We start from the raw sequence: 22509 nt of genomic DNA, 5'->3' as shown, positions 1-22509 counted from the left end.
AGGGTCACTTGGGAAGAGTGAGAAATGTCTCTATTTTCATCTGAGGACTGTTGGAGGGTATACACTATTTTAATTCTGCATGCGTTAGCTCAGTGCTGAAGTTTAAACCCCAGAAGATTTTTGCTTACAAAATTCTGACATCCTGATACTAGCACCATGAAATGATGAAGCTTTATGAAGAGCTTCAAATAATATTGTCACACACTTTTTTAAAGTAGGAATTTGCAGTTGTATTGGAAGGTTTAAAGGTGGTTTACTCTAGCCATGGATGAATCCTAGATGGATCTAGTCTATTTCACTTTTGCATGTGTTCAATCTCATAATTCCATTCTTTTCTTTTTCCATGTTAATTTGATCTTTCTTCCTGAAAAAAGTGTGGAATTCTGCATTTGAACATTTATTTAAATATTATTTTGCAACCTATTTTCTCTCAAAGCATTAATTTTTACAAATGTGTTTTCCCTTAAAAATGCATTTTATATGATTTCTTTGCAATAAAGGCTGTATAACAAATATTTTGGATAAATAAATATTTCAATACTGGAGGGTTGTTTTTGTTTTAGCTGAAAACTGTGTCAAAATTAGGGAAGCACAAAACCGCTGAATAACTTAAGTTCTGCTCTACAAATTAGTCCATGAAGTGCAGATCAGGCACAAAACTCGGGTGGAAGTTTGGTTTTGTGTAAAAAGATGTCTGGCTATTTATTTTCACTCCAATATTTTGATTACTTCTTCAAGAGTTCTAAAAGTTCCTTGCAATATGACGCTATTGTGGGAAGCCTAAGATGAAAAGACGATCTGTGACTTTGTGCAATCCTTTATCATAGGGAAAAGCTAACTCTTAGCTCTTGTGAGTGTGACCCCATTCACACATGCGGTAGCAGCCCATATGGCAGGGCAGCTGCTGTGGGGTCTGCCTCCTGACACTGGTGCCTCCGCTGCTTACCTGGGTGGGACTTTGGGGTAGGGCAGCAGAATGGTCTAGACTGTGTGCGTGCACTGCTGGTGTGCCCACACTGACCTGTCCGCTATCCCAGTCCTGCCCAGGTAAGATACAGGGATGCCAGGGTTGCTCTTGGGATGCTACTCCACACACGCAAATGATCGCTTAAGGTTGCAGCCATGTTGTAGCCAACCTACCTGTGTGGACTCCTTGAAAGGCTAGCAGGTTAATACAGTTGGTGGGCTGGGTGCCAGCTATGGGCAACCTGTGCCCTCTGGATGTTGTTGGACTCTGGCTCCCGTTAGCTTCCCAGTACAGCATGGCCGGCGTTCAGGGCAGCAGGTTTCTCATCTCCCCACGCAGCAGCACCTCCTTTGCCTTGTTCTCTTCTTGGGTCTCCGTCCATAGTAACTATGCTTTATGGGCATGGCCTGAAACATGACTTGTCCATACCAATTATGACCAGATGGCAACAGTGCAGATGAACCCAAAGGAAGGAGAGAAAAGTGGGACCATCTAGTGCAGGGGTCTGCAACCTTTAAGACAAAAAGAGCCACTTGGACCCGTTTCCGAAGAAAAAAAAACTGGGAGCCGCAAAACTCGTCATTATAAAAATAACTTTTTTGTCACTTTTTTATTATTTCTTTGTTTGACCCCTCAGAATTACTCCTCCTCATAGAAATAAACGTTAAATTAACAGGTTACCTTTTTGTGTGTGTGTGTGTTCTTCACTCCCCTTCAAAACAGTGACCAGCGTACATGCCCCCTTTCAATGCAGTGATCAGTGTACATGCCCCTTACAATGTAACAGGCGGGCAGGAAGGTGACGTCGGGACAGTGCGTGACTAACGCACGCACCGCCCCCATGCGACGTCACAGCCAGTACAGCGCCCGCCACAGTGGGGAGTGCCGGGGCACACAATGCGGCTCTTCCCCTCACTAGTATCTGCCCCGGAGCCGTGGCAAAGGTGTAAAAGAGCCACATGCGGCTCCGGAGCCGCGGGTTGCAGACCCTTGATTCTAGTTCATTAGAGCTGTGCTGCTGCTCCCACTAATATGGTCTCCTGAGGCTCTCGAAAGGTCTCCATGCCAAACCACCTCCCAGAACACCAGCAGGAGAGCAGCAGCCCTGGGGAAGTCAGGGTTAACCTTTCCTCTGTGCCAGGGAGGGGGAAGCTGTGCCCTTCAGATGATGCTGGATCACAGCTCCCATCATAAAGGCAAAAGGTAAAGGTAAAGGACCCCTGGACAATCGTCCAGTCAAACTTGACTATGGGGTGCGGCTTTCATCTCACTTTTCAGGCCAAGGGAGCCGGCATTTGTCCACAGACAGCTTTCTGGGTCATGTGGGTAGCATGACTAAACCGCTTCTGGCACAACAGGACACTGTGACAGAAACCAAAGTGCACGGAAATGCCATTTACTTTCCCTGCCACTGCAGTACCTATTTATCTACTTGTGCTGGCATGCTTTCAAACTGCTAGGTTGGCAGTAGCTGGGACAGAGCAATGGGAGCTCACCCCGTTGTGCGGATTCAAACCACCAACCTTCTGATTGGCAAGCCCAAGAGGCTCAGTGGTTTAGACCACAGTGCCACCCGTGTCCCTCATATCTGCCCATTGGCATCCTGGCTGCGTCTGAAAGGAGCTGGAGTTTCTGGAGGGTCACAGGATGCCTTTTTCTGCCCAGTGTCTTTTGCTGATGTGATTCCTCTCCCATCCAAAGCTATTTGCCTCAGAGCAGAAAAAATGCAGGCATGGCATGAGGCTAATAGTGCCTTTGGAGGGGAAGAGATTTAGATTGCAGAATTGGCAGGGGAGATTGGTTAGCTGCTTTTAGGTAAAAATGAAAACATCGGGAGATGTGATTATGGGTTTCCTACTTTGTGTATCTTTTGGCCCTGACAGCAAGATTCCTGATTTGTCTCCCCTGTGAGCATACCAAGGAACCAGCAGCATAAGGAGGGTTGAGGGCACCTGTGGTATCCTGCCCTCATTGCAAACTGGAAATGGATTCAAAATGCATATTAAAGATAATGGAATATATTGATGGTTGTCATTTTGCAAGCTTCTCTTGACTGAATGGGATAATTAGACATGTTCACAAAAAGGAAGCTGGAAAAGCCAAATAGTGGCTTGGTCAGTGTCTGAATGAGAGCATCAGACCAGGCTGAGTGGCATCACTGTGATTTCTCATTCTGGCATCCCTGCAGCTGGGAAGGGACAATGGCTCAGTGGGTAGAGCACATGCTTTGTCTGCAGTAGGTCCCAATCTTTGGTATCTTCAGTGAAAAGGACGAGGTAGCCAGTGATGAGTGGGACCTCCCTGAAACCCTGGAGAGCCACTGCCAGTCAGTGTAGACAGTATTGGGCTAGATGGACAAGTCATCTGATCTTGTATAAGAGGATTGCTGGCTGTGTGTCCACAGCCTAATGCATTAAAGCATCTTTGGCAGTTGAATCCTGCTAGAAGGCGAGGAGAGAGCTGAGGGCATGTGTGATGGACAGTGGATTTTCATGTAGCACCTTTTGAGCTGTCTTATTATAGAGCAGTAGGGGAAGTCCATCTTAGCTAGAGTGGTATAAAATCAGGAGCCTGCCTTGAATGTAGAAATGATTGGCTATGGCACTCTGAGGAATGTTCTGGGATGCTCTCCGTCAATGTGTCATTTCGTGGCAGATGAATGTGGAAGCTTAGCTGGTGAGTGCTTTGCTTAATGCAGGGGTGGGGAACCCAAGGCCTTCCAAATGTTGCGGGACTACAACTCCCAGCAGCCCTGACCACCCCCCATGCTGCCTGGGGTGGGCAGGAGTTGGAGTTGAGCCACATCTGGAGGGCCACAGCTTCCCCCCTCTGGTTTAACATCATGTGGCTTTGTGGGGAAAGGAGGAAGCCTATTCTGTGGCCAGTGGCGTAGCGTGGGGGGTGCAGGGGGCCCCCCGGCCACACCAGGCACAACATCTGGGGGTTAGGGTTAGGGGGCACAAATCCACGGGTTAGGGGGCGCAAATTACTTGCCTTGCCCCGGGTGCTGACAACCCACGCTATGCCACTGTCTGTGGCTGAGGAGGAGGAGGAGGAGGAGGAGGACTGGCCGAGGTGTTGCAGTCATCTTTGCCTGGCCCTTTCCACATCTTCTTTTCATTTACATGTATAGTGGGTTGTACCATCCTGAGCTGCTGCTCATAAAGTTGCACCGATGCAACAGAATTCCAGTCTTGAGCCTGATCCCAGACGCCAGTTAGAGTAGCACCAAACATTATATATGATGTGGGGATGTAGCCCCAAATGACATCCCTGCCGTGGGCTCTTCCCCACTTCTCAGTCATGTCCAGCCACACTTGCCCATGCCATGGTGTCATTCACCCTGTTGTGCATTTGCACTCTCACACCACCAGGATCTAGGGATCAGGTGTAGCAGCAAAGAAAAGCCATGAGGGGATGCTGTGGTGCCATGGGGGGAGCATGCCTAAACATTATAGGGAGAGCTGGGAGAGTTTGATGTGGACCAGCTGTTTTTGGCATCAGCCCTGCATCACCGTTAAGACCCAATCCCCCGGTTTTTGTTTTGAAAGATTTAAATTGATTTAGTCCTATAAATGTCAATATGGCTAAAATGAGTTCAGGCTGAAGTGTTCTCTTGAACTGATTTGTAGTTCACAGCCAGAGCTGATAATGTTTTATTTATATCCTTAGATTTGTTATATCAGGCTCCCTTGCCCAAATGAAAATGTAATCTACAAATCACTTGAATGTGGCTAGGATCAAAGCATAATAGCATGTTATGTATGAGCTGCCTTAAAAACCTGTGTGGCATGAAAAATGAGGCATAGGTAATCAATAGCTGGTTACCGTGCTCTGTATTAGAGTGATTTAATTGCTCACATCTAGATTTTCCTTCCGCTGGAAATTTGTATGAGACCTTTTTCGTTTTCTGCCATTGGCTCTTGTCCCTGTAACTGACCAGAGGAGCTTCATTCATAAAACATAATGTGTTTAGAGGGAACTTTATACACACTGTGATTTGGGACACTCATTTCCTTTAAGAATTCAGTCTAGTCCTGTTTAACCCCCCCCCCCCCCGCAAACTCAGGACAGTTACTCAAAAGTCAGTTTATTTATTAATGAGATTTACATGTCCCTCATTACATATATTTTCTGGGAGGCTATAAGTGATAATTATATACAAGTACAATGAAAATGTTATATACAAGTACAATGAATATTTTCTGATCTTTTGTTAGTTGGTACCCATTAGGCATTGTAACAATACAGGCAGGTGCAGAACACAAAGCAAGGTCATTGCAGCACCATGGACAGCTCCTTGTGCCTACTGGCTCCAACAAAACCGGATTTTTTTTGGGGGGGGGGGAGAGGGACTCCACTAAGGCACTTGAACATTTGCCTCCAATGCAACCTTCCTAAGTTTGAAGAATGGAGATTCTTACAGGAACAGACACCACTTCTCTTTTCTCCCACCCGAGTAACTCCCATGTGTCTGGAGCAGCAGTGCTGAAGGCCCTTGGGCTCAGGGGAAAGTGCTCCCCAGGGTTCTGGCTCCAGTTCTGCAGGTTCTTGTCTGCCAAGTCCAGACTCAGGGCTTGCCCACACCTCCACTTGTCCCACTGACTTCCCCCAAGGAAACCCACTCTTTGCCGCTGAAACGGAACAAACGTCAATAAGGGTTTCTGCAGATTGTTGTTTGCTCTGATTCAGCGGCAAAGAGCACGTCTTCCTGGGAGAGTGGAGGGGGCAGAAGAGCCCTGCTGCCCAGGCAGGAGACAAGCAGAAGTGCAGACAAACCCAGAAGTGGACACCTGGTCACCAGCCTCAGGCTCAGTGTTAGAAGCCCAGACCAATTTCCGAGGCAGATGCGTGGTGGCCTTGGGTTCAGCAGGTGTATCTCCGAGCTTAAGGTCAGGGCTGTGGCACTGGTGCAAATCCACTTCCAACCCTCTTTGCAAAGTGGGTGTGGCACCAGTTAGTGAAAATGCCAGAGCCACCATAATGCGAACTTCAGATAGCTCTGAAACTGGTGAATGAAGCAAGGCTGACCTCCCTTTGTTGCTTCTCCATAGCCTCTGGCAGGCAGAGGTATGCTGCCTTTTACATGGATTTTCCATTTAGCTGAGACGGTTAATACCAATTAATGGTTTCATTTATCTTGAGATCTCATTGGTCTGTGCGGATGTAAAATAGACTTGGGGAAACTGGCCTGATTTGCTGAGCGCATAACAAATTTGTGGTGATGCAACTGGTCTCTCTTTCTTAATATTTTATTTAGAATTTTCAAACACTCACTACATATTTAATTTTCACCGGTCTTTCTACTACATGTGAACTTCCCCTCCATCCCTCCATGGTTTCCTTATTTTCCCTTACCCTGCTGCATATCCTAACTTAATATCTTTTAAAAATAAATTTATTTATAAGCTTTTACAACATGCAAAATAAAAATAAAAATAAATCACAATCATTCTCTTATTTTGACTACCCTCCCACTCTTTCTGTGGTTCCTTCTTTATATTTTAATTTACTTCATATACAAATTATACCAATTTGTTATACAGTATTGGCCTGAATATAAGCGGCACTCCCCCCCCCCCAAATTCTGATCATGAAAAGTTAAAGTGTGGCTTATATTTGCAACCTTACACGGCCGGAAAAGCGATGCAGGTCCCCCCCCCCCAAAGCAGCCCAGGAGCGCGGGGCAAGGGCGCGCAGCCCACCCACCACTCCAAAGCCTCCCTTGAGCCACTGGAGAGAAGGGGAAGGGGAGGGGGAAGGCTGCCGGCAAAGCGGCATGACCCCCCCCCAGAGAGCACCCTGGGAGTGCGGGGCAACGGCACCCTTCCTGTCCGCAGCTCCCAAGCCTCCCCCGAGCCATCAAATTTTAAAGGTGCAGTTTATTTGCAGGTGCGGCTTATATTCGGGCCAATATGGTATATGTTATTATTTTATTATTATTACTTTGCATTGTTTACATTAACCCTGCTAATGTCTCAATTTGTTTACAATAACTTTATGCTATAAATGAGTTCCATTCTTTCTTTATCTTCTTGATTTCTTGTTCTTCCGGTATATAACATTCTATCAGCAGTGGCCATACATAAATACCTTTTTATTTTGCTTAGGTAACTCTAATCCCATTATTCCCAAAAGAAAAGCCTCTGTTTTCTTAATAAAGGTTAACTTAAACATTTTTAAAAATTCATTATCTATCATTTCCTGGTAGACTTTTGCCTTATTGCAAGTCCACCACATATGGAAAAAGGTACCTTCTTTTTCTTAACATTTCCAACAAGTACTCGATTCAGTTTTGTACATTTTTGCTAGCCTATTAGGTGTTAAGTACCATCTATACATCATTTTCACATAATTTCCCCTCAAATTATAACAGGCTGTAAACTTTATATCGTTATTCCATGATTGCTCCTATGCCTCTATTGCAATATCCATTGCCCAATGTAGCATTGAAGATTTCACTTGTTCGTCTTTTGTTTCCCATTCTAATAACATCTTATACATTTTTGACAACACGTTAACATTGCATTCTAGCAGGTTTCTCTTTAATTGGAAGATTTTCTTTATTTTAAACACTTCATTCAGATGTTGATACTGTAACCAAGTTGTTAACCTTCCTTGTAACTCTTCTAACTCTTTTAATTTAATTTCACCACCCTCCTCCTTTAGTAAATCTCTATAGGTCACCCAATTTTCAGTCATATTTTTCTGTTTCACATCTATGGCTTCTAATGGTGAGAGCCAAAGTGGTGTTTTGTTTTCCAAAAGCTGTTTATATTTATCTCATATTCTATATAGGTTTTTCCTAATTATATGCTTCAAAAAGCTTCTGTGTACTTTTGTCTTCCCATACCACGTGCCATATGCTTGCCAACCAAAACTGTTTTCATGACCATCTAGGTCTAAAATATAAGGACTCCTTAAAGACAACCATTCCTTTAACCAGACGAGACAAGACACCTCATAATATATTCTCATGTTCAGCAGAGTATCCTAACAGTATCTAAATTATTTTTCACTGCTGTTTACAGTTCAAATCCTACTTGCATATTAATCTGGTTACTATCTTCCTTCAAATATTCTATATATGGTTTCCACTGCTCCCTAGACGCTGACTCCTCCTGATCTTTAATTTTCATTGTTAAACTTCTGTCAATTTGTTTGCCAGTCTTCCTTGGTTGGTATTTCTTTGTCTTTCCACTTTTTGCTCTTGTTGCTGTCATCACATATAGTAATAAACTGACCAACTTATTGGGTTATTTGCATTTTTTTAAAAAAACCCATTGATGCTCCTGGTCTCAACATCTCTGTCAGAATAAAGGAGGAGAGAGTGTTTTCTCTCTGCCTCCAGCCTAATTAGTTAGAACACTAGAGCATTTGACCGGGTTAAATCCACCCCCCCATCTCATAATCCTCCTTTTGTTCTTTTCTTAAAGAAGCTTTAGTGTAGGTTTTTTTTTGTACATTTAATTCCTGTTCACATGTAAATATAGATCACACACACGTGTCTCTAAAGATTATGGAAGCCCCTTTTAGCTGAGGAGATCTTTTAATAGCATTGTATGCTGTTAAGCAGTTAGTTAATCAGGTTAAGGGGAAAATGTCTTATCTGCAAGATGAGGAGAAGTGATGTGTCCTCTCTTCAGAGGGAAGGAGGAAAATTACCTGCTTTCAACCATTTGTTCTACAGTGATTACAAGATAGGCAAGATGAGAGCCATTACGTTGTTCTTAGTGTTTGCACTTGAACAATAGTACTTATCTATCTTGTAGAAAAGCTATTTCCTGAGAGTCCATCGCACTCTATAGTGCAAAGGGGGCTCAGGGGCCAAATGTGGCCCCCCATCTTCTCTCTCCAGTTCATGGAGAGCCCATATCCACACCCCCATTTGCTCAGGCCACGCCTCTTGGCAGCCCTCTTGGCATGTGTCCTTGATGTCTCTGGCTTGCCAGGTTGGAAGGTGGAGAAATGAGTGTAGAGAAACATTTGTGTGGCATTGTGAGCTGAGTTCTATACTAAAGTAAGGATTGCCTGTGCACACATTTCTAGTTTTTGCCTCTAGTTCCTCCCACCACCAGTGTGCAGTCCCTGGAAGGCTGTGAATGTGGACTTTGGATGGAAAGAGGCTTCCCTAGCCCTCCTCTAGCGGGGCCAAGAAGCAACCCAGCCTTAAGGATGTAAAAAGGTAAAGGGACCCCTGACCATTAGGTCCAGTCACCAACGACTCGGGTTTCGGCGCTCATCTTGCTTTACTGGCCGAGGGAGCCAGCGTACAGCTTCCAGGTCATGTGGCCAGCATGACTAAGCCGTTTCTGATGAGACCAGAGCAGCGCATGGAAACGCCATTTACCTTCCTGCTGGAGTGGTACCTATTTATCTACTTGCACTTTGATGTGCTTTCGAACTGCTAGGTTGGCAAGAGCAGGGACCGAGCAACGGGAGCTCACCCCATCGCGGGGATTTAAACCACCAACCTTCTGATCGGCAAGTCCTAGGCTCTGTGGTTTAACCCACAGGGCCACCCACGTCCCGTAAGGATGTAAAATGGTGTAAATGGCCACTTGTCAAGAAAATCTGACACATTTGACATATTTCACTTCAAAAGAGAGAAGTCCCCCAAAAGGATTGGGAAAAACAGGGCCAGCCCAATACATTTTGGCACCTGAGGCAGACCCCAAAATTGTGGTCCCCCCCCCCCCAGGGAAAAAGGTGTGAAGAAGATCTACATTAGGAACAAGCGGAAAAGGAAGATCTACATCAACATCTGCTGCCCCAGTGTATCCTGCTGCCTGAGGCAGTCGCTTCCCCATGCCTCATGGATGGACCGGCCCTGTGTAAAAAGGAAGTTGCTGAAAGGCGAAGGCAGCAGGGTCAGACCTCTCCAGAATGCTCGGAAGTTGTTTTAAAACACACTATTAGGAGCTCAACGGGAATGTTGATACCAGGAATCAGAACCAAGATGATGCTTGCATTGTTACTGAGCAGAGTCCAGGAAGTTGGAGGAGGCTTATTCCCTGACAGTGGTGCGTGGAATTACCAGTACATTCTTGTGCAATTCCTGGTGTATCAGTGATGGTATCAGTGGATCTGAGCCTGGCTGCATATTCCACTTGCCACACAAGACATACACAATTGTTGAGAGCTCCTGAAAGGTGCCTCTTCACAGGCAAGGAAAAGTGGAGGAATTTGCCCTGACACCATACGGCTAGGGAAGGAGGCACAGCTAGCAGGTGGATCTCAGTATCTGTTTATCTCACTTAGCTAATCTCTGCTGATCTTCAACTGCCACAGCAGACTGTGCTGTGCTGAATTTCCAGAAGGCTTGATTTTTGATGCAAAAACGTTTGTCTGCTGCGGGTGGTGCAAAATTCTCGGCTTTCCACTCTTCCAATATTTCCCCATGTCACTTCACCGGTCTTGTTTCTCCTGCTCCTGTGCAGCTTTAGCACCCCCCACCCCACCCCAAAGGGGTGCCCTTACTGCATGGTGCATTGTGGGTTGTGAAGTGAGCATGATGATGTCATGGTGCTTTGGAGCAAGTCAGACTTTACTGTGTGATGATGTGGCTGAGATGATGTGGCTCCCATTGCTGTCACTCTGATGGGGGTGTGCAAGAGGCAATTTGTCCCTGTGGCCCTTGGCCTTCCAGCACTGAGCAGTAAGAAGGTCATCCTGATCCAATGTTAGTCTCGTCCGTTATGCATGACTAGTGGGGCAAAACGTGGGCGTCTTCCGTCCTCATTTGACATGCCTTTCAGTGGAATATACATCAGTACCACAGCTATGCTTGCATTTTGTCCCCGCTGGTCAGTGTTGTATAATGTGTAGCCAGGGTCCCCGTCCCCCCCCCCCCCGCACACAAAAAATCAGTACAATAGCATAAAAGCAAAGGGTGTGTGTGTAGAGACCGTGCTTTGGTTTCCTCGGGTCATCAAAATGGATAATGGAAGAAAGTACGAAGTGTCTTTGCTATTGTTGAAGAAACACAAATTGCAACGATTGGAAGGAGAACATTTATAAAACTGTCCTGCTGAGCTAAGGGGTTGTCAGAGGGGGGTGGAGCAGATTATCACCATTTATTGCACAGAAGGAGTGTGCTCAGTGCAGTCAAGCAGGGCACCATAGCAGCAAAAGGGATGATGATGATAATAATAATAATAATAATAATAATAATAATAATAATAATAATAATAATAATTTATTATTTATACCCCGCCCATCTGGCTGAGTTTCCCCAGCCACTCTGGGCGGCTCCCAATCAGTGTTAAAAACAGTACAGCATTACATATTAAAAACTTCCCTTAAGATGTCTTCTGAATGTCAGGTAATTCTTTATCTCTTTGACATCTGATGGGAGGGCGTTCCACAGGGCGGGCGCCACTACCGAGAAGGCCCTCTGCCTGGTTCCCTGTAGCCTCACTTCTCGCAGTGAGGGAACCGCCAGAAGGCCCTCGGCGCTGGATCTCAATGCCCCCTTCATCCTTAGGTGGTCTTATAATGTTAAGTTTAGTAGAGTTGCTGCAGTTGTATCTGGCCTTCCCTGGGCCAGTGCTTTCCAGATGAAGGAAGATCCTGTAACGGTGTGTGCTTGAGAAATTCTTACAACATTGTTGGACGACACAGATACCTTTTCACTGTCAGAACAGTACAAGTCAATGCATCGTGGGAGCTATCTGGAAATGAACATCTATCTATTTTTGGCCTTGCTCTCTGTGTTATTGTTAACCTTTTCAGCTGAATCTTACAAATTGATTTTGGTATGCTTCCTGGAATACTTGGAAAAATGTCAGCCTTCCATTAAGAAAATTATGCAGGTTAACTCTTAGTTTGGTTTTCACTAGAAATAGACCCCTTCAGCTCCTAGCATTACACCTCAGACTCACCATAGTCTTTGCAAAAACACAAAAGCTGAGAGGAAAGGCGGGCAGGTTGCAAGCTAGATTTGCCTTCTGCAGTGGCGTAGCGTGGGTTATCAGCACCCGGGGCAAGGCAAGTAATTTGCGCCCCCTAACCCATGGATTTGCGCCCCCTAACCCGTGGATTTCCCTAACCCCCAGATGTTGCGCCCGGTGCGGCCGGCCCCCCCTGCACCCCCCACGCTACGCCACTGGCCTTCTGCCTTGCTGCTGAAGGGAGAAAGTAGGCGAGCACAGCTTTCCCTGCTGGTCCCTTTACTGTTATTTACAGACATCTTCCCTTCTATTCTCCAACTCCAACTCTTACATCATGAATCAATTTCATTTTCTTCCTCGGTTGGAGAAGGACCCCCCCCCCCCAAGCTAAATAGGCATGTAAACCCTTCTGGAACCATCCATGTTTATCATAAGAAACAATGTGTCGATACTGTATTTCTCTCTCTCTACAATGAAAAGTCTGTTCAATAGCATATTGGATTCATTTTACATGGCATTTCATACTGTTTATCAGCTCAGATGACCACATCCCTCTGAGGTGTCTAAGAAGGGGCTCTTCCCAGCAAAGCTAGAAACAAGGGGGAGAGGACAACTTGCTATTTTTGTTTGTGAGCTTTCAGATTCCCCCTTTTGTTACATCTAACCAGTGATGTCTTAGCTACCAACTGCACTTTGTGTTTCTAAGGGGTGTTTATTTAGTGAATTTAATGCAAAAGGACATTATCACTATAGTGGAGGTGTTTTTTTTAAATTCCCCATGAGGCTTGTATGAAGTCAGTCACATTGTGCTGCTGCAGAAAGAATTGCCCTGGCTGCCCACTGGGTGCTGGGTGAGCTTCGAGGGCTGGCATTGGGGCACAAAGACCTGTATAGCTTGGGACCAGGATCCCTACAAGTCGCCTCTTTCCTTACATCCTCAGCCAATCACTGTTCTGCAGGGGAGGCATTTTGCAGATACCATCCTATCAGGAGCAGGGCTGGAAGAATCCGTCAATTTCAATTCTTTCCGTTTTTTATTTCTCTAATCTTGAATTCAGTTCTCCAAATTTATGCAGCAAGTTTATTTTTAGTTTATTTAAAAAAATAAAATCCTAGTGAGAATTATTCAGCATTTTAGTGTAAATTTCTCCTAATAAACACATTTTGGGGGCAGTTTTGACTAATGGACACCTTTTTACAGGAAATTTCTCAACATATAATGTATTTTTGCATATTATTTTCATTTGTTATGCCCACTTTCTCCTAATATTTGCTTTTTGTAAAGATCATTTGGTTGGAGAACTGCATTGCAAAAGTTTGGATAAGTGCAAATGTCTATAGGGTTGCCATAATGTTTTGGAAGGTGAAAATTTGCTAGCATTTAAAGCAGGATCTAACTGAATCAAATTCGTCCTCACCCCTAATCCAGAAGTCCATTCCACACCCCAGTGGAGTAGGCTCTATGGTGAGACCCTTCTAGTTCCCGGATCTAGCAAGGATTCAGATTCCTGGAGCAGTCAGGCTAGCTTCCTGCTGAGGTAAGGGGTCATCAAGGTAACAAAGGAAGTGGCTTGGTGCCAGAGGACAAATGGGTGGGGCCCCTCCCTTCACTTTCTGGTAGTGAGAAAGACAAAGAGTTGAGTTGTGTGAGCTGGAAGCTGGAAGCAAGGCAGCAGGCTGGGAAAGCAGGATGGCAGAGCCATGCCTGGTTTTTGCTGGAATCCCAGCCTGTGGCTGTGGGAGAAGCAAGACGCTCTTGGGCTGTGAATGCTGTGAGCCCCTCCATTGTAGACGCAGCTTGTATACATGTGCAAATAATCCATATATCCTAAAGACACCACGGGCTCTGCTGGGCCTCATTCTGAAGGAAACATGAACCCTGGGGAAGCTCCTGGAACCCCGGGAATCTCTCACCTCTCAGAGACTGGGGAGGTGAGCAACCGCGTGTGTTTATTCTACTGTAGGCTTTGGGATGCCTCATTGGAAGTGATTTATAAATGAAATAAATGAAATGAAATAAAAATAATAATAGGCCAGTGTGTGTTAGTGAGTAAACAACAATATGGCAATGTCTATTGATCAATGATGATCAGTGATGATGTTTTCCTTTCACGTGTAATATTTGGGGCAAATGTCCCCCATTGCTCCCCTAAGGAATGGTGTGCCTGATAGATATGGATTTTGTTCATCAGCATCTTTATAGCCACTTGTCTTGAAAGAGAGCTCTGCAGAATCATAGACTCATAGAATTGCAGAGTTGGAAGAGTCATGTAGTCACAGCCCTGCACTGCAGGAATCACAGCTCACGTTTATGAGCCACTTTGAGTATTTGTGCTCAGTCCTTGGAATGGCATTCCTGCCCATGTTGGCAGCTCACACTCTCAGAGTTGATGCATTTGTAGCCAGTTAGAGGAAATTTGGGCCCAAGTCTCATTTTCATTTAAGTCCTGATACTTTGTGACCCTTGTGCTTTTTGTCACTTCATATCCACCCAGGCACTGGCAGTTCAATATTTTGTATATTAATGTGTTTCCTCCCCTTTGATGTTCTACTGATGCATTCGGATTAAATAGAAATGTAAATATATCATAACTGAAGCATTGTTATTATTGCTTGCAGACAGAGTACCACTTTGAATACACGGAGTGCGATAGCAGTGGGTCCAGATGGAGAGTTGCAGTCCCAAACGTGGAATGTTCTGGTTTACCTGATCCTGTCAAAGGGAAGGAATGCAGTATGTATTGATGCTTTCTTGTTACAAATCTCATGTAAAGCTTGCCATTTCTAGGTTTGTTTTTTGTTGCTTACATAATCAAGCACGATTTAGGATGTGATCAAATGCCCATTTATTTGGGAGCAAATCTCACTGAGCTTAGTGGGCCTTCCTTCTAAGGAAACATACGTAGGGATATTCTGTAGATACATTTGAAAAATCAAGTTGATATCTAGAGGGGTTTGCTGCTTCTTACTCTTGGAATATACTTACTCTGTGGGTTATTCTTAGTTTTTTGTTATTCTTAAAACCATCCCCTTTCTCTCAATTTTTATTCTCTGACAGTGACAGCCTCCTCTCACATATTTAATCACTAAATGAACCATAGTCTGCTGGTGTTTTCTCACGCAAGATTAAAAACTTAATTTTTAAAATTAGTTTGTTAATGCAAGTATAAAGTTAATATTTGCTGGAACGATGCTGTTTTATTTTGCCAGCCTTGAAGCATTGGTTAAAAGGTGGGTTGCACATTTTAAAATAAATGAGCATGGCTAAGATTGAGAGAGGTTGGCGTGAGGTGGCCGGGAGCTGGGCATGGGGCAGATGCACTGGCAGAGCCCACCTGGCGTTGCTGACAGTGTTTGCACCATGTCGGTCCCCCCCTCCCCCCTCCCCTCAAGCAGCAGTGACTCTGCAGCAGTGACTCCCCCCACCCTCAAGCAGCAGTGACTCCCCCCACCCCCGCTGCCACCAGCTGCTGCTCCTCAGACAGATGTATCTGGACTCCCCCCCCACAGGGGGGGGTGCATTTTGAATGGGAAACGTCCGCCTCCTCCAGATGCTCCTCTGTTCAAAACCACCTCATGGGGTGAATATTTATTTCAGAAGACCTGGCAGTGCTCACATTCAGGTATTTGCTGCGTAGGACTAGAGCTAAAGCCAGAGCTGATCTTGCTCTGAATGGTTAACAGTCCGGCTGTTGCAGCTCCCGAGCTCAGCTGGCTCTGTGACTAAGCAAACGCATCCCCTTTCTGTCAGGTCTCGAATGCGCCAGCAACCAGCTTAACAACAAAGGGTTTTCTGCTCTTGTTTGCATCTGACCTTGGTGGGTTTTTTAAAGTACATTTCTGGGACACACTGAGTGCTGCTGAGCCTGAAGGCTGCTGAGCCTGTTTTATCTTGAGAGGATAATGACCAGCAATAGCCCAGGATGTACAAGAGATGGGGAGCCGGTGGGCGGAATAGGGGCAAGAGCCCTGGGCTCCTGGGGTGGAGCTACGATCTCCTTTGAAGTAGGAGGGTGGACCAGCCAAAGAAAGGACTGGGCTTTCTCTTGCCACAGGTGTATTGCAACGCAGGGATGAGAAAAGGTATTGAAATATTGGAGAGCCAGAGAGCAGGAGATGTCAGTGTTGGGTTCTTGCTGCTCCTTTGACTTCCTTCATCCTTCCTGGCACCAGGATCACACGGTAGTTCAGTCTCTCTCCAGTCTGTGCCAGTTTCACTGTTGTTTGTTCATAAATCCCTTAAGTTCATAAGTTCACAACATAAAAATACTAAAAAAAAGAAGAACACAAAATACGGTACATAAAAAAGCAATACACATTTAAAATACATATTGCTTAAGAAGCCAAAGGCCTGCTTATAGAGAAACATTTTTGCCTGGCACCTAAAAATATGCAATGAAGGCACCTGGCATGCCTCCCTGGGAAGAGGATCCCACAGACAGGGAGCCACCACAGAAAAGGCCTCGTCTTGCCGCCTCTGGGCCTCATATAGAGGAGGCACACAGAGAAGGACCTCAGAGTCTGGGACATTTTATATGGAGAGTGGTGGTCCTGGAGGTATTGCGGTCCTGAGCCATTTGCGGTTTTATAGGTCAAAACCAGCACTTTAATTTGGGCCTGAAAACTGATTGGCAGCCAGTGGAGTTGGGCCAAGATTGGTGTATTATGTTCAAACCGTCTTGCCATGATGAACAACCTGGCTGCCAAGTTCTGCACCAGCTAAAGTTTCCAAACCGTCTTCAGAGGCAGCCCCAGGTACAATGAGTTGCAGCAGTCTAACCTAGAGGTTACCAGAACATAGAAAACAGAAGTTAGGCCCACACCAGCCAAAGCTGATGGAAAGCATCACCTGAGAAATGGAAAGCATAACCTTTAAACAGTTACCGTGAGATGCACAGTAGGACTTTTAATCCCATGATTGGTAAGTTTGCTTAGGAACCTTTTTTGAGGACGTAGACTTTGTTGTAGAGTTGGTAGGGACCACCAGAGTCATGCAAGGCAGGAATATTTTGCCCAACATGGAGCTCAAGACTATGACTCTGAGATTAGGAGTCTCAGTCCAAGTCCACAACCTCTGTCTTCATTTCAATGTGAGCTTTTTTAGAGCCTGGACTATTTTAGCAGCACCCTTTTAAAATTAAGATTCAATTGAGGCTAAGAGTGTAGGCAGTTCTAATAAATGGGGTGAAATAAGCATGAATTCAGGGTCTATTAAGAAGCTCCACATAAATGATTCAGATCTGGCATGCTGAATCAGGAAAAAGAAATTATAGGTTATAGTATTCATATGAACATTTTGAGTTTAATTTTCCCAGTTTAATTCTTTATTCTTTATTGCTTCATGATATTCCTTGGGGTCTTCATTCAGTGGTACTATATTGACTTTAACCAGATAAATTCTATGATGTTATGCAACCCCGCCCCCCCAAAAAAACCCCATGGAATTTGGTATGAGGAAAATAAGTATCCTGAGAATATTTATTTATTTTAAAAGTTTCTAACCCTTATAAAATTGGGGCAACAGGCCTGAATGAGGAATGTCTTGTGAATTGATCCCAAATGATTCAAGGTCAGGGGGAGGCTGGGGTGTTCGCTACCCCATGAGCGGAAGCAGCATAAATATTGACACTTGCCCAGGACATTTCTACAGGTTGCAGGATTCCGCCTTTCACAGTGCAGAATTTGGGTTCCTCAAGTGCAAAATGGTTGACTTGATAGGAAGCAAGCAAAGAAGCAAGAAACCAAACACACACACACATGGGCAGCAGAAGAGCCACAGCTTTTAATGCAGGAATTTTCAAAGCGTGTTCTTCTGGGGAACTTTGGAGCTCTTTGGAAGGTTTTGGGATTTTCTCAAGGAGAACATTAGTAAGGACAGGCAAATTGCCACCAAAGGCAGCTTGGTTGTAACTTGGCAACACAGAGTTTCAGAAACTGAGTGATGTTAAAACTGTGGTGGCGGGGGACTGTTACTATCATTATTTCATGATTATGCTGTTTGTTATGTTTTTATTATTGTGCTCCATAAAATGTGCCCTTAATGTGTACACTGCCCTGGTATCTTTTGATAAAGGACGGTATATACATTGAATGAAGAAGTTAATAATAAATGTATTGGGCCCACGTGTGGAGGCTCAAGAGCCCTGGCCAGCCCTCTCCCCAAACTGAGCTACAATGTGCAGAGGGACCTCGGTGGGCAGGCCAGCATGGAAAGAGGTCTCTGGTGATAGACAAATGACCAGCTGAAACACAAATCAAGTTGCACAGATTGTCCCGGATGTCAAAAGAGATTCATTTTGCCATTAGCCATGCTCAGCCTCAGATTGAACCAGGCAAGCAGCTGGCTTCCTCCAAGCTACTTCTGCTCATGGAGATATGCATTGTGACGGGAAAAGAGCATTCTCCTGTGAAACGTGGAAATAGTTGGCCATTTGATAAAGAGACGGTAATGAAGCAGCAATGAAGGCTCCTGTCGCAGTGAAGAGCCCTAAGGACTTAATGCTGGTCTAGGCTCTCCTCTACGTTCATTAGGACGTTCATGTGAACATAGTGTTCATCTGACGGAGGGGATGGCCTGCACCACCTCATAGGTCACAGGGATGAATCACCTGCAGATCAAGGATGGCTAACTGAATAGAATGGGGCAGGCATCCTTTACTGCATGTGCGGCAAACCTGAAAGTCAGGTTTGGTTGGAATGTGCTTGCAAACTGCATTCGTGTAGTTCCTTGCTAGCAGGTTCTTCAGAGATTAGATGGGCATCGGGAAGAATGTTTGTCCAACACGTTGCACAAGGCAGCCTCTGGGTTGCGGGAGGCTTTTAGATTTGAAAGACAATCAAACTTGTTGACTGGCGAGTTTGTCTTCTCCTTCTCCTGGGCGTCTCTGGCATTTTGACGTGGTATAATTTGCGACTAGCAGATTCTGGTCATTCATGAAAAATGAATTGGTATTTAGCTGCAAAATTAAAAGCACCTTTTGGTTAAAAGGTGTGAGTGCACATTTGTTCTAGGTGAATGGTGAAACTAAGTATCTTTGCTGCAAGTTGTCAGAAGTTGCGTTAATAAATTTTATAGTCTGCACTATTCAAAGGGCTGAAGGGAACAATTTGAAGCAACAATTTTATACAAAGAAATGAATCTGTATGGGGTGTGTGGACTGCCGTGAACATTCAATTCTGTTATTTTTATTATTAAAAGGTGTAGTTTCTTCATCAATGTTTAAGCTGTCCTCATTGTGAGATCAATGAAAATAATTTGCTAGGTGTGTCAATGGTACTATGTAGATGACCCAAATATTGTGTGCTGTCCATGTTGAATAAGGTATTGGTTTACAGAAATAAAATTCTTACGATTGAGATTTGTTTTCAGATTGGTGCTGTGGTCAACACAACTTGCCTGTAACGGATACCAGATCTGAGAAACAGGTGCCAATCAAATTTGTGATTTTCTACATTTGAGGGTTGCTGAATGCTTGTTGAGAAGAGAGCTTGCAGTGGACCAATTGCTTGTGCCCTTAATCAGCTGTGCATGTTTTCCTTCTCAGCTTTCTCATGTGCTTCTGGGGAATACCTAGAAATGAAGAACCAGGTGTGCAGTAAATGTGCTGAAGGAACCTACTCCTTGGGAAGTGGGATCAAATTTGATGAATGGGACGAGCTGCCTGCAGGATTCACAAATGTAGCCACTTACATGGACACAGCCATGGGCTCAGCAGAGAGCAAAGCAGACAGCTGTGGCAAGTAAGGACCTGGGGGGGCTGTGTGCGCATGGCACACAGAGGCTTGGAGAAACCATTATAACTGAGGTGCAGTGGTGCCTCTGATTTTAAATTTTCCCTTCTCTGGTATATTTATATTCATAGGAATGTTGGAAGCCACTTGTACAGTCAGACCATTAGTCCACCCAGCTCAGTATTGTCCACACTGATTGGCGGCTGGGAGATGCTGGGACTGAGCCTGGCACCCTTTGCATGAGAAATAGGTCCTCTACCACTCTACGGCCGTTGCCCACTCTTCCTAAGTTCAAAGTGGCTTACATGGTCTTCTAGCAGTTTCCTGTTCAAGCACTGACCAGGTCATAGAATCATAGAATCATAGAGCTGGAAGAGACCACAAGGGCCATCGAGTCCAACCCCCTGCCAAGCAGGAAACACCATCAGAGCACTCCTGACATATGGTTGTCAAGCCTCTGCTTAAAGACCTCCAAAGAAGGAGACTCCACCACACTCCTTGGCAGCAAATTCCACTGTCGAACAGCTCTTACTGTCAGGAAGTTCTTCCTAATGTTTAGGTGGAATCTTCTTTCTTGTAGTTTGGATCCATTGCTCCGTGTCCGCTTCTCTGGAGCAACAGAAAACAACCTTTCTCCCTCCTCTATGTGACATCCTTTTATATATTTGAACAAGGCTATCTTATCACCCCTTAACCTCCTCTTCTCCAGGCTAAACATGCCCAGCTCCCTCCCTCCTCATAGGGCATCGTTTCCAGGCCTTTGACCATTTTGGTTGCCCTCCTCTGGACACGTTCCAGTTTGTCAGTGTCCTTCTTGAACTGTACACAGTACTCCAGGTGAGGTCTGGCCAGAGCAGAATACAGTGGCACTATTACTTCCCTTGATCTAGATGCTATACTCCTATTGATGCAGCCCAGAATTGCATTGGCTTTTTTAGCTGCCACATCACACTGTTGGCTCACGTCAAGTTTGTGGTCAACCAAGACTCCTAGATCCTTTTCACATGTACTGCTCTCAAGCCAGGTGTCACCCATCTTGTATTTGTGCCTCTCATTTTTTTTGCCCAAGTGCAATACTTTACATTTCTCCCTGTTAAAATTCATCTTGTTTGTTTTGGCCCAGTTCTCTAATTGTCAAGGTCATTTTGAAGTGTGATCCTGTCCTCTGGGGTGTTAGCCACCCCTCCCAGTTTGGTATCTTCTGCAAATTTGATCAGGATGCCCTTGAGTCCATCATCCAAGTCGTTGATAAAGATGTTGAATAAGACCGGGCCCAAGACAGAACCCTGTGGCACCCCACTAGCCACTCTTCTCCAGGATGAAGAGGAACCATTGATGAGCACCCTTTGGTTTCGGTCAGTCAGCCAGTTACAAATCCACTGAGTGGTAGCATAGTCAAGACCGCATTTTACCAGCTTCTTTACAAGAATATCATGGGGCACCTTGTCAAATGCCTTGCTGAAATCAAGGTAGGCTACATCCACTGCGTTCCCTTCATCTACCAGGCTTGTAATTCTGTCAAAAAACGAGATCAGGTTAGTCTGACATGACTTATTTTTCAGAAATCCATGCTGACTATTGGTGATCACAGCATTCCTTTCTAGGTGCTCACAGACTGTTTGCTTAATGATCTGCTCCAGAATCTTCCCTGGTATTGATGTCAGACTGACTGGGCGGTAATTATTTGGGTCCTCTCTTTCCCCCTTTTTGAAAATAGGGACAACATTTGCCCTCCTCCAGTCTGCCGGGACTTCGCCTGTTCTCCAGGAATTCTCAAAGATGACTGCCAGTGGTTCTGAGATCACATCTGCCAGTTCTTTTAATACTCTTGGATGCAGTTCATCTGGCCCTGGAGACTTGAATACATCTAAACTAGCCAAGAATTCTTGTACTATCTCCTTAGTTATTCTGGGCTGTGTTTCCTCTGCTGAATCATTTGCTCCAAATTCTTCATGTCGGGCATTGTTTTCTTTATCGGAGAAGACTGAGGCAAAGAAGGCATTGAGGAGTTCAGCCCTTTCTGTATCCCCTCAGAGGTCCAGACACTCTGAGCTGGAATGATGCTGCAGAACCAGGGGCTCTCATGCAATTTACGGGGTCTCAACTCATTGACTGAAATGGTAACAAGGCACAAAGGGCCCGGTGCTCAGAAATGTATGTAGTGGTCTTCCTTCAAGGAGTTGACATCACCACTTGGACCTCAGAAGTAGCTGTGAGAAGCAATTTAATATTATTTTTGTAGGTCCAAGACTGCCAAGCTGATCAACAGGGAAGGGGAAATTTTCAAAAGGAATCCACTGCATCTTGGAGAAATGGTCTCCTGATAGAATGTTAGTTGCAAAATGTCTTTTATTTCTAGAAAGCTTGAAAAGCAATTGAATAACATTCTATTGTCCTCCTAATGTATCAGTGAATGCTTCCCTGTCATCACTGTATAGGAATTGTAGCTAACACAAATCAGCTGCAAAATTTAATATTTTCTAGACCAAGAGAAGTGATGGATGAGAAGCTCCTTTATATTCTTGCCTTTATTTTCCTAGGATTTTTAATGCAGCAGATCATTAAGTAGCATTTGGGTTAAATATGCCTGATAGATGGATATTTATGGTGCCTATATGGTAAAACAATTCTTGTTTCTACTCATGTTTGCTCAGATCGTCGTGGACTCCTCGTGGGAATTACATTGAGTCAAACAGGGACGACTGCACCGTCTCCTTGATCTACACAGTGCACCTGAAGAAGTCGGGTTCCGTCATCTTTGAATACCAGTATATTGACAACAACATCTTCTTTGAGTTTTTTGTAAGGGGGATTTGTGCACTAAATCTACACTAAGGCTAAACTGCAGAGTCAGTCTTCTGAAAAGAACTCTCGCAGCTTATTTTTGGGGCAGTTTATTGGCATCCTGAGTGTCTTTGC

General features: G+C 44.8%; 1 protein-coding gene and 1 long non-coding RNA gene across 3 annotated transcripts in view; both read left to right on the top strand.

The window, feature by feature from the left end:
- LOC310826609 overlaps positions 1 to 22509 on the top strand; it is a 249990-nt gene that overhangs the window by 58356 nt on the left and 169125 nt on the right. The window lies entirely within an intron of this gene.
- Positions 1 to 22509, top strand: part of ELAPOR2 (endosome-lysosome associated apoptosis and autophagy regulator family member 2) — an 89008-nt gene that overhangs the window by 26148 nt on the left and 40351 nt on the right. For both annotated transcript variants that reach the window (XR_014555826.1, XM_083701400.1), the window contains exons 2-4: positions 14479 to 14593; positions 19404 to 19599; positions 22245 to 22392. Coding sequence is in view for 1 of the 2 variants with exons in the window: in XM_083701400.1 (XP_083557526.1) it covers positions 14479 to 14593; positions 19404 to 19599; positions 22245 to 22392 (459 nt within the window). In the remaining variant the exon portion in view is untranslated. The remainder of the gene's footprint in view (positions 1 to 14478; positions 14594 to 19403; positions 19600 to 22244; positions 22393 to 22509) is intronic.

The sequence above is a fragment of the Podarcis gaigeae genome, assembly GCF_964106915.1.
Source record: "Podarcis gaigeae genome assembly, chromosome: 10".
Taxonomy (NCBI): Eukaryota; Metazoa; Chordata; class Lepidosauria; order Squamata; family Lacertidae; genus Podarcis; species Podarcis gaigeae.
This window is presented reverse-complemented; position numbering and strand designations above follow the sequence as displayed.